Source organism: Cetorhinus maximus, chromosome 28 (assembly GCF_964194155.1).
Source record: "Cetorhinus maximus chromosome 28, sCetMax3.hap1.1, whole genome shotgun sequence".
NCBI classification, from domain to species: Eukaryota; Metazoa; Chordata; class Chondrichthyes; order Lamniformes; family Cetorhinidae; genus Cetorhinus; species Cetorhinus maximus.
In genome coordinates, this window is record NC_135906.1 from 26,415,513 (window position 1) to 26,428,464 (window position 12,952).

At 47.2% G+C, this 12,952-nt stretch overlaps 1 protein-coding gene across 1 annotated transcript in view; it reads right to left on the minus strand.

Annotated features, from left to right (window-relative positions):
• Positions 1-332: 332 nt before the first annotated feature.
• Positions 333-12,952, minus strand: part of LOC144668960 (G-protein coupled receptor 54-like) — a 35,254-nt gene continuing 22,634 nt past the window's right edge. The window contains exon 5 of the mRNA XM_078531464.1: positions 333-3,004. Coding sequence (XP_078387590.1) covers positions 2,636-3,004 — 369 coding nt within the window. The 3' untranslated portion in view covers positions 333-2,635. The remainder of the gene's footprint in view (positions 3,005-12,952) is intronic.

The window sequence follows — 12,952 nt, forward strand, 5'->3', positions numbered from 1 at the left end:
GATCTTGCAGCTGCACTCATCCAGACAAATGGAGAGTGTTCCATCACACTCCTGACTTGTGCCTTCTAGATATTGATGAATTTGTAGAAAATTGATTAATTTCCATCCCTCCCATCCCTCCTTCACACCAACTGAATACCAAAGTCCTGTACATATGTAAGACGTATGTAAGACCGCTGGATGACACAATACAGACAATATGCCCCTCAATGTCACTTGGTGAGAAAGTCAGAAATACCTGAAGCTGAAATATAACACAGGGGGCACCTTGACTCAGAACCTTGCCTGAATGCACTGTGAAAACACTACATGCTTCACCCGTGATTTCTTGTTCCAATTTGCTTTAATATAATGAACTCCAGCTGATATTACAAATACAGAAAGCAGGTTTGGAACACATAGATTTCAAATTAATTGCAATTACTCCGGATTTAAGCTCTCTTCCTTACAATAATACTGTACTTCACTGGGTGCAAAATGGCTTGACACGTCCACGCAATGTGCTTCATATTAAAATGCAAGTTCCTCCTTTCATTTTCTTTTTCTCTCTTCCTTTGACTTCCAGATTGTGGAATGGCTTTTCTTAGCGATTAAGATAGCAATAGTATAACCATGGTGTTACACCATCCCAGGACTCTGGCTCCAAGCACACTGACAGCTGTTCAAAGGTGCCCTTTTGCTCCAACTCGTGTTAGCCGTGGCTCGGTGGGTCTCTGAGACAGAGGGTGCCTTTGCTAAGAAGGTCTGGAAAGAGATGCCGTGGTTTTGCTGAGCTTCATCCCGAGCAGCACCGTGACACCAGGACCTTTGACCTACGGCTGTTCCCAGGCCGTGGTAAGACTCCACTGCGGCTGGAGAAAGACGCTCTTTGGTCTGCCCAAGACTTGATGCCTATGACCAACGGCACGTTCCAATGCCCAGGACTATGTGCTAAAGATCGCACTAAAGCCTGGGGCAGGCAGCCACTGCAAAGGGGAAAGGCCACCATTGAAGACCTTTCAGCCCTAGAAAATCGAGGGACTGGAAACTGGGTAAAATCCCTCAGACTGTATGTCTGACGTAACGAATATTATAAAAAACAACTAATAATTGCCAATGTAGTAACATACAGTATTGGAAGAAACTTATTTGGTTTACACCTTATCTAATGTCAACTTTGAACTGTCACGTAAATGTGCTTCTATAAATTTTACGAATCAAGTATATTTTTGGGGGAAAAAAGGTCAGAGGGTTGAGGGTTCAGGCCCCACTCTAGAGAATTGGGCCCATAATCTAGGCTGACTCTTCAGTGCAGTCGATGAGATAGTGCTTTCAGATTAGATGTTCAACCAAGGCTCCACACTGTTTGAAAATGAGCAGGGGCAATCCCTCCACAGAAGTTATCCTTCCGCCAACATCACTAAAAAACACAGATTACCTTATCATGTATTCCACAGCTGTTTGTGACATAAAATGGCTACATTTCTCTAAACTACAACAGAGACTACACTTATAAAAGTAATTAATTGACTTCAAAGTGCTAAGGTTGCAAAAGACAATATCAAAATGCTTTCCTTTAACAAGTGATGATTTTCGCTACATGTTCCCTATTATATATTACATTGCAAGCTCATGCTCTGAAGGGTAGCTACTGTTGATCTCCAGTTATCACTCCAGCCACAGCTCAAAGACACAACCTTCTTGGTCACCAATAAGCTGTTATTAACCTTTATTATCCTCCTCCCTCCCATGCTTTAACCATGCAGCTGATCCAGAGTTTCCCAAGTTGGAATGTGCTCTGCTTTTAGCTCCAGTCCTATCTCGCAAAACATTTTGAATATCTGGATGGGAATCATCCCAAAGTCAACACAACACAGGTAGTATTCGATAATAATAAGCCATGCAGTCACACTTCATTTGAATACTGAAAGTTGATTGGCTGAAATTTACTCTTGACTCTATGAGTTGGGGTTGGGTAGATTGTGAGTTGAGTTGGGTGGATCCATTACAGATGTGTTGGTGGGGTAAGGTTGCCAACTGTGATTAAATGGATTCCTGGAGGTTTCATCACATGATTTGCCCCCACGCTCCAGCCATTAGTCGGCCAACACATCCATCCTTGTGATGTACTGCCTTCCTATGCCAATTGGGAAGCAAAAAGGACTCTTACCCAATTTGACTGTCAACCAAACTGCACTTTTTCCCATTTCCAATATTTTTTATACCTGGACAAAGGCAATTACAGAAAAAACAATCTTTTTTAATATCCTGATGATTTTTCTCCAGGGTTGCACACAGCTGTGTCCTGGAGATTGATCTTCAATTCCTGGAGACTCCAGGCCAATCCTGGAGGGTTGGCAACCCTATGGTGGGATCAAGTCCATGGTAGATCATTGGATTAGGTAAATTCCAAGATAGATCAGTTGGGTTGGGTGAATAGTATGCTAGATGAGCTGTGGAGGGAATAGATTCGTTGGACTGAATGGTGTTCTCTACTCCAACTGACAATTACTCACTAGATCGTTAACTAGAATTTTGGCAAAAGTCACTAATTTAAAGGCAGGGCGTGTAGAGTTTATGATGAAGAATTTCTACTTGCACCACTCAGACATTCCGTCACTGAGGATTCAATTATTTTCCAGTCAATTGCCACCTTCTAAGAACTTAAGACTCCCTCTGTGACAAACTTCATCTCTGCATTTCTGGAACCATTGGCAACACTGCTGTCTCTCACTCGTTTCTTAAACATAAAGGGGAAGGCTTTTTTGAATGACTTCCTGAAACTCTCACCCATGAAAGCATAGACAATGGGGTTGATTGAAGAGTTGGCATACGACATGCAGTTGGCCCAGGTTTTAATTTTGTACGTCTCATAGTTGGCTTGGAAGTTCATGTAGAAACCTTGGAAGAGGATGAAGAGTTGGATGGGGCCCCAACAGACTGTAAACAGCAATATGATCACCACCACCATCTTGGTAACCTTAGCTCTCATAGTGATCGACCTCTCTGATAAAGGATGTACTTGCTGCAAGAGAGTGCATGGATGGAGAATTAACTTATAGCTTTCTCATACATCAAAATCAGTAGCAACTGAACATTGCTCATAAATAATTTGTTCTGTACCTGCCCTCACCTTCTCTTGCTCAATGGGGTCTTTCAAATCTTGACTTTGCTTCCTCAAAATATATTTAAGATCCTCCATGGATAAGGAACATAAAATCTAGTGTGAGAAAAGGCCTTTCAGCCCATCACACGCTATCTGTTGGCCTGTTAGGTCCTTTCCCCTCCCTTCAGCCAAGCAAGGATATTGATAATTCTCTAACCCTCAATCCATCTTCTCAGCAAATATTGACCCAGCTTCTTTTGAAGGTGCCAATTTTATCTGAACGAGTTACACGCTCGGACTCTTGGAGGCTGTTCCCCGTCCACTATCCGATGGGGAAAATAGTTTTTCTTTCCAATCAACTTTACATATTAGGTAATATTAGCAATCTGAAGCATTTTGGCATTTTCTCAACTTACTTTTGGAGTAATTGAGCAAAGTTAGAGTAGATAGGTTGGAGTTCCATAGTTCACAAGTTGGGTAAGATAGGGTTCATGACTGTTAAAATACATGATGGCCAAAAGTACCTCACTGTTAGTAATCCCCACAGTATCCCGATGATCATGGCCAAATCCAACCCAGAGAGTATGCAGCACCCAATCTGATAGGCCAGCAGCTCTTTCGCCCCAGCAGCGCCAGAAGCTTCAGTGGACAGGACTGGGATTGCAAGCAGTCCCCAGGGTCTAAGTCCCAGGAGTCCAGGACCTGCTAAGTTTTTGGGGTCTCGGGTTGGGGAGGGGAGGTGAGGCCTGTGGGAGGTGGGCAGAAGTGGGGTTGGGGGGAGTGTTGGTGGAGAGGCTGGGGTGGGGGGGGTAGCAAGCGCCCGCAGTAGCTGGAACCTTTGGGTGGAAGGGGCACCCAATGTCAAGAAGGAGGTCGTTGATGGAGGCACTGCCTTGCCCCACCCCCCTCCCTCCCCCAACCCACTTCCCACCCGGGGCCTCAGCAGAGTCACTTTTCATCCCTGCACCTGAACTGCTCCCGTCAACCTTAAAATTGAGACTGGGCGGGAAACGGCCTTTAAGTGGTCATTAATTGGCCACATGAAGGCCTCAATTGGAGCAAGGGCAGGTGGGGGTTGACTTAGGCATCATCTGTGTGGCTGTAAAATTGCAGAGAGGTCTGGACGAGCGAGAGCCCAGCGGAAAGGCAATCCGAAGAATTCTAAGGCCACACCCCCGCCAACAAACCCGTCGGCGAGGGAACGTAAAATTCTGCCCTATGAATCATTTATGTAGAGTCACAGAGTCATTTCTGGCACAGAAGGAAGCCATTCGGCCCATGGTCTTGTTCAGTGCTAAGCCTCGACCACTTGTGGTAAACTGGCCCACTGCAAATAAAAACAATCAGACACACACACACACACACAGGCACACTCACAGACACACACTCACAGACACACACACACAGGCACACTCACAGACACACACACACACACACACACACAGGCACACTCACAGACACACACACACATACACAAGCACACACAAACACACACAGGCACACTCACAGACACACACACACACAAACACAGACACACAGGCACACACGCACACACACGCACACACAGAGCAACACAGACATACGCACCAACACAAACACCAACAGACACACATTAACAGACACACACGCGCACACACACACACACACACACACACACAAATGGCTAGGAAGAGAAATCATGGGCTCTGGGGCTTCTCCTGTTTCCGGGCCTCAGGGGTGTCTGTGCAGCAGAATTTTTAAGAGGCCAGAGACCTAAGACTGAACAGTTCACAATTGTATCTGTTTCATGATCAGCGAGTCTGAAACCTCTGCTGATCGCTGCTTCTCACTACAAGATATTTTCAATATCTGCTATGCAACACAACTTTATCACAATATTTCAAACCTCAAAAACTCATAAAAAGCACCAAGGTAGAGTGAGATTATAGGTAAGTAGACAAAAGGACAAGATTGAAGTCAATGAAAAAGACTTGAGAATCATTGTGTAACAAAGGTTACCGATTCACTGTGAGCCCATTATGCACTCCTGTCCTGTCAATCTCACCCCACAGAGCCTGCTGAGTAAACTTTCATTAATAACAAAATAAACTCCAGCCATGATTCCACCTTCTGTTGTATGATGCTGTGTGTGCCTGCATGCCATTGTAATGTAAAGGTGCTTGGCAGAGTAAGGATTAATGTGGGACTGAAGAATAACACCACCCACAGTATGATGTATGGAGTCTCATGGTAATAGACTAGTAGAACGCTCTAGAATGAGCCTGTTTGGAGACAGCAGCACCATGCATGACAGTAACTGGGATTTGCACATAGTTAAGAATTAACACTAAAGTGTTCATGTTTAGACATATAAGTCTCAAGATCTCATCATTGAGACATCAAATGAATTTATAACACAAAATGGTGATCAGCAGTGATATGAAAGGTGACAGTTAAACGATGAACTCAGAACAGAACCCCATGATATGGAAGCTAAAGCCTGACTAGAGAGACACGTGCTTAAGAAAAAATATTGAAGAAACAGCTGAAGAAGCTTCACTATAGACTTAACAGTTGAGGAATCGATCAGAGTGAGTGAAGGTTCATTGCAAGACCCTGAGTGACACAGCGTGAAGAAACCTGGTCAGGCCACAAGACAGTGAGCAAAATTGCAAAAAAAATTGCAAGATCCTGAGTGACGCAAAGTCAAAGAACCTGGTCAGTTCACAAGATGGTGAGCAAAATTACAAAAAAAAAAGCTGTACTTTACATTATGGAATAGGTGGCAGTCCCAGGGGCTCAGTAGCTGCAGCAGGAGTGGCTGTGCTGCACTGAAGTTGAAAAAAAGTTAAATAAAAATCAGCTGGCAAAGTAAAGCAAGAAACCTGCAGAGCACAGTTAAAAAAAGGGAAAAAAGCCTGCAGAGTTTAAGAGAAGGGGAACCCTTTTCAGTCAAGTCTCTGGCTCCTTGTACAGAGGAATGAATTGCTGCTGTTTTAAAAGTTCTTACAGGGTTCAAAAAAAAAAGAAAAAAGAGGAAGAAGCTGCTACATTATTCTCTTTAGGATAGTTTTTTAAAAAACCAGCCAGGATCACGGGGATCCTGTCGAACCCAAAAATATGCAGGAAAATCACAAAGACAGAACTGACGGCTGCAGACAGCCTGAGTGAAAAGTTACTACGCAGATAGCCTTAAAGGGGCAACTACATTTAAAATTGCAACTAATACAAAAAAACAGCTATGATGAAAAAACTACAAGAGCCAGACACATTTTGAATAAGGAAATGGCTAAACCGGACCCAAGAGTAGGAGACAATTTTTAGTTCACGGGAGAATTACTGAATTAAATAATAAATCAGGCGAAGTACTCGCTGGCAAGCTTTTATTCATGTTTGGTTCATTTGCAGGCAAAGTACTCCACCGCCAATGTATAAATTAATACTCGACAACATTTGTGAGATATTAAAAGGCTTGGTCAGATATTTTAAACTCCAAGTTGTGGAGAGCACAGGCTGTAGAAGAAGGTCCAGGACACCCCCAATAAAATGCCAGGACAAAAGACTCCAGAGCGAGAGAGACAGAAAACCCCGGGGCAAAGGAGACAGAAGGCTCCAGAATGAGAGAGATAATATTCAAGTAAACCACAAAATGGTTACCAACCATGTCTGTGCAATGAAATGCACAAGCCAAAGAATTTAGTGCAGTAGAAAGAAATGGCTGAGATGCAGCCGAAAAGCTTAAAAATAGAGTTTCTTGAAAATGCTGATACGGTACCCAGCCTGCAACAGCAGATAGCAGTACGGAGTGAGCAGTTGGCTATGAATGAAGGAAAGCTATCTGAGGTAACTCAAAAGAAGCAAAACGTGCAAAAAGTAAATGAAGCTGTTCCACAAGAAAATGTTCACATCAGAGCAGAACTGGAAGATTTTGATGTGCAAGATTGAAGCTGAGTGTTTACTTTTGAAAACGCACGATAAACTGAAATCTACCATGAACCAAGCTGTTTGAGATCTGAACAAATTTCAGAGACGACACAGAAGTATCAGGAGGAAATAACGACCCTCAATGAATGGAGTGCAAACTCCCTTTGGAAGGAACAGGAAAAACCCACAATGTCCGAACAAAGCAGATGAGTTGTTAATAAAGAGAATCACAACTTGAAGGAGTTGCAAATAGCGAATCGAATGGAGATAATCAGGTGCCAGAAACACAGAGTACTATTACCATTCCTCCAAATGTGACAGGCTGAGATGTGGGTGAACTGACAAGCCTCAGGACTGTCTGAATTTATAAAGTCAGAGACGTGAGGTGGGAGAGAAAGGATAGCAAGTAAAGATTGTATTGTAAACAGCTATACTCAGTTGGAAGGGGGGGAAAGCTTTCTTTCGAGAAGAAAGAGGGATGTTGTATGTGCCCCCAGGCTATTGTAATATAAAGGTGCACAGCTCCCCTAAACCTTTCCCCAATCCCACCAAAACCCCCCTCCAACCTTCCCCCCAACCTCCCCACCAACCTTCCCCCCAACCTCCCCACCAACCTTCCCCCCAACCTCCCCACCAATCTTCTCCCCAACCCCCCTCCAACCTTTCCAACCAAACCCCCCTCTAACCTTTCCCCCAACCCCTTCCAACTCCCCCTCCTACCTTCCACCCAAACCCCCCTCTAACCTTTCCCCCAACCTCCCTTCAATCCACCTCCAACATTCCCCCAACCTCCCCCAATCCCCTCCAACCTCCTTCCAACCTTCTCCCAAACCTCCTGCCCAAACTTCCAATCTCCCTCCAACCTTTCCCCAAACCCCACCCCCTCCAACCTTCCCCCAAATCCCCTTCCAACCTTGCCCCAACTCCCCTCTCCAATCTTACCCCCCTCTAACCTTCCCCCAACATCTCTCCAACCATCCAACCATCCCCCCTCCAAACGTTCCCCCAACATCCCATCCAACCTTTCCCCCACCACCCCCACAATCACCCCCACCTCGCGTTCCCCACCCCTCCCACCCCCACCCCCGTCCACCACACACAGCACCCAATTGGTTGTAAAATTACAGGGATGTGATTTATCATTTTTCGAGCAGGAACAATCTCAGTTACTGCTGCTGCTTCCCACTTTCAAAAAGAAAATCGGAATCACGAAGCTGCCCAAAGGCCGGAAGCAGCAGCAGCAACTAGTGAAATTGACACTGACACTGACAGACCGGCTTAGAAAATATCGGAACTCTCAGCCTGACGGACCCGTGTTTTTAAGCTGGTCTTTCAGGTCTGCAGCTCTGGCTGTTCAGCGTGGACCACAAGAAATTGTCTGAAACACCAAGCCCGGGTCCCCCAAGACCCCAGGCCCCAGTTTAGCACCACCTTCACCCCCTTCTCCCGGTAGCTGCACACACACATACACACACACACACATGTACACACACATGTTATGGCACAGTGGTATTGCCATTGGACTAGTATTCCAGAGACCCAGGGTAATGCTCTCGGGGCCCAGGCTTGAGTCCCACCACGGCAAATGGTGAAATTTGAATCCAATAAAAAATCTGGAATTAAAAGTCTAATGGTGACCATGAAATCATTGTCGATTGTGATAAAAACCCATCTGGTTCGCTAATGCCCTTTGTCGTCCTTACCTGGTCTGGCCTACATGTGACTCCATGCCCACAGCAACGTGGTTGACTCTTAAATGCCCTCTGAAATGGCCTAGCAAGCCACTCAGTTGTATCAAATTGCTACAAAGTCTCCCCCCCTAACAGCACTGTGGGTGTACCTACACCACAAGGACTGCAGCGGTTCAAGAAGGCAGCTCACCACCACCTTCTCAAGGGCAATTAGGGATGGGCAATAAATGCTGGCCTGGCCAGCGACACCCACACCCTATGAATGAATAAAAAAAATACATGCAAACAACACACACACAGACACACACACACACACACAGACACAGATACACACACAGACACAGACACACACACACACAGACACAGATACACACACACACACAGACACACACACACACACACACACAGACACACACACAGACACACACACAGATACACACACACAGACACAGATACACACACAGACACACACAGATACACACACACAGACACACACACACACACAGATACACACACACACACATACAATACCACACTGAAGCCACCAGAGGGAGCTGCTGGGAAGGACTCATTGAGCCAGTCAAAAGTACAATTTTAATTGGGACTATTTGTCACTGACTGCCTTAGTTCCAATCTGTGACAGAAACAAATCTATTCTGCATGTTCCATCAAATTAAATTAGACTTTTAAATTAAAAAATTCACAGGTTCTGACAGGAAATGTATCCCAGTGGACTGTAGTCCTTCCAATCACCTCTCATTTCTAGACACTCATGCACATATTTTTAATCTAAATGCACTTGTCTCATTGTTTGGTTTTACTGAGCATCGCTTTAACAAGCAGAATTAATGAGACTTTATTCTTCTTCATTTTTGGAATATGGAAGTACTGGCAAGGCCTATGGTGTTTCTCATCCCTAATCCCCAGAAACTGAACTGGACCAGCCTTATAAATACTTTAACTACAAGAGCAGGTCAGAGGCTGGGAATTCTACAGTGAGTAACTCACCTCCTGAGTCCCCACAGCCTGTCCACCATCTACAAGGCACCAGTCAGGAGTGTGACAGAATGCTCCCCACTTGAAGGTGCCAACACCACACGGACGGCAACGGTTCAAGAAGGCGGCTCATCACCCACCACCTTCTCAAGGGGCAATTAGAGATGGGCAGTAAATGCTGGCCTAGCCAGCGATGCCCGCATCCCATGAATGAATAAATAAAAAAGTTACCCTGGAGAAGGTGGTGGCGGGACATTTAAAAACAGTAGAAAGGAAACAACTCAGGAAGCACTGAGGAGGGGGGTGGAGTAGAGACTTCGCGTCAATGTGAAGGGAAAGAATAAGGGCTTTTATCACCCAAGTGCCCAGGAGGTTCTGCGTGAAGGTGACAACTCTGAATGCCAGTCAGAGCCAATCTCTACACGGATCTCACACGTCAAAACCATTTGGCACAGGTCGAGATAAATCAAGCCAAGAGATCACACAAAGGGCAGGCGACTGTCCTCACAGGAGCTCTCACGTATTCAGCTCCACTGGGTTACTAGTGGAACAGAAATGAGCCCTCCGTGTATCTTTAGTTGATTACAGTGCTCCAGATTGCTGTGGCTCAATACGTAGCATTCTTGCTTGCCTTAGGTTAGAAGGCTGTGGGTTCCAATTCCACTCCAGAGACTAGGACAGAACCGTCCGTGCCCCCTGGCATCGGGTGTGTTTGGTGGCGTGAGTGGACAATAGGGCGAGAAGGTCAAAAGTCGGTTTCACAATGCCAGTGAAACCAGTTTGCAATTATCTGCTCAGCCCGTCGATGGCGGCCGCGTTTCCTGTCATCAGGTGTCGAGAACCTTGTTGTAACACATCAGCAGATAATGAGGTTAGCTCACTAGACTCATTCCCACCCCCCCACCTCCCCATTGCTGGGTCACCAGCCCACAGTGACGTGATTGCACGCTGACATATTTCACAACAGCATATGAAAGGCATGCACTTGGCGGGCTGCACTTTGAGGGGCACTCAGAGGTTGAAGGTAGTGTACAAGCACGTGCGGGGAGGGGGTGGACGAGGGAAGCGGCCACACATTAGGGACACCTTGTGTAAAGTATCCATTCCTCTGCAGCTGAGACAGTTCAGGCACAGCCACATTGATATGATTGGAGTTGGGCCTCTAGCTTCTCTGCCCACTCAAGCAACGCAGAGGCATGAAAGTGCCACCAAGTGCTCCAAAGCCTTTCACAGACACCCCTCGGGCACAGACTGCAAAGTTTTGAGTGTTTTAGAGGGTTGCAGAACAGTTGGATGACTGCACGTGTTGTACAATCTCTTTGCTAAAACTGGCCATGGAGCAGTCACTGGTGGAGGTGCTCACAGCCCCTTACAATGTCAGCATCCCGGTTTGGACCAGTCTCCCCTATGGTTCAAGCTAACAGTGCAGCCTTGCAGTGTGGGTTAGGAGAATGCCTGTGCCTGAGCTGAGAGCACAGCCTGCAGTCCAGTGGGCAAAGCTGCTGCCAATCGGTCAGGTGGAGTGGGGCGGAGCTGGGTGGGGTTTCAGGCAGTCATTCAGCGCACAAACCTCTGGCCATCCAAGTGGTGACTAGCACTCTCCAGGATGTGTTAAGGGGCCTTCAGACTTAACTAAGACAGGTTCTTAGTACACCCATGCTAACCACACGTCTCTCTCCTTCATCCTGCAGGATGAGGACATCAGGATCATGAAGCCTGGTGTGTGAGCTGTATGCTTCATGGCCGACAGAGAGCGCAGGTGATGGAGGAGAGAGTGACTGAGGCTCCTGGCTGCGCAGAGGGAAGAGCAGCACCCTCTGGAAGAAGGGGCAGCTGGGGCTCCCACATATGTGGCTGAAGAGCCACAGCGAGACATCGCTGGTCGGTGCCTAGCGACACCCAGGGTCTGTAGACACCGCCTTTCACTCCTGCAAATGACCAAGAACCAGTGTCACTGAAAACTGCGCATGTCTAGGGAACTGGTCGGTCACATCTACCACCTGCTGCAGGATTTGGTGCCACGGGGACATGGAGGGCATCCACTGCCAGTGGCCGTGAAAGTGACAGCGACGCTCAATTTCTACCCCAGTGGCTCCTTTCAGGGCTCCACAGGTGACCCTCTGTGGGATATCACAAGCCTCCACTCACAGATGATCCATGAGGTCATGGATGCCATCTTCTCGAGGGCAACACAACTTTGTGCATTTCACCTGGGACCAGGAAAGCCAGGATGCAAGAGCGATTGGATTTGCCCAGATCTCGGGTTTCCCACAGGTGCAGGGCACCATCGACTGCACTCACATGGCGCTCAGATCTCCATCGCAACACACGGTCAACTATGTCAACCGCAAGGGATTCCATTCGCTGACTGTGCAGCTGGTGTGTGACCACCACAAACATATCCTGCAGGCCTGTGCACAGTTTCCAGGGAGGGTGCATGACTCCTACATTCTCAGTCAGTCACAGATCCCTGAATTCTTCCAGGGTCCACAGAGGCTGCAGGGATTGGCTCCTTGGGGACAAGGACTACCCGCAGAAGACGTGGCTGATGACACCCGAGCGGCAGCCTCAGACTGCAGCAGAGCGACGCTATAATGAGGCTCATGCTGCAGCTCACAACTTGCTGGAGCAGACCATCGGGATGCTGAAGATGAGGTTCCGGTGCCTGGACCGGTCTGGTGGAACCTGCGATACAGTCCACAGAGGATGTCACATATCGTCACCGTCTGCTGCCCCCTTTACAGCCTGGCGCTGCAACGGGGAGAGGAGCTGGCTGAGGAGGAGATGGAGTAGCTGGAGGTCTCCTCTGATGAGGAGGACGCTGATGGGAATGAGGGTGAGGGGGTCCTCGAAGGCAAAAGTGACGGGGCTGAGGCCCTCGCACTGGCCGGATGAGGCAGACACGCTCGGGAGGCCCTCATAGCTGCTAGATTTGTGGAGGATGATGATGAGATGTAGTGAGGGGACAGCATAAGATCTCACATTGTATCTATGAATGTTTGACTCCAGTCTGGCTTATGGCAGTGCACATACCCTCTGTGAGAATGCTCCTGTCATGGAGACACAGTGGAGGCCCTAATAGTCGCTCGATTGCAGGCGAATGATGACAACATGCAGCGAGGACACTCCATAGATCTTCACACAGCCTCTGTGAACGTCTGACTCCTGTCTGGCCGAGGGCAGCTCGCTTGCGCTCTGTGCCTCATTTTCAGCATCCCGATGATCTGCTCCACCAAGTTGCGAGCTGCAGCCTGAGACTCGAGATGAGCATAGAGAT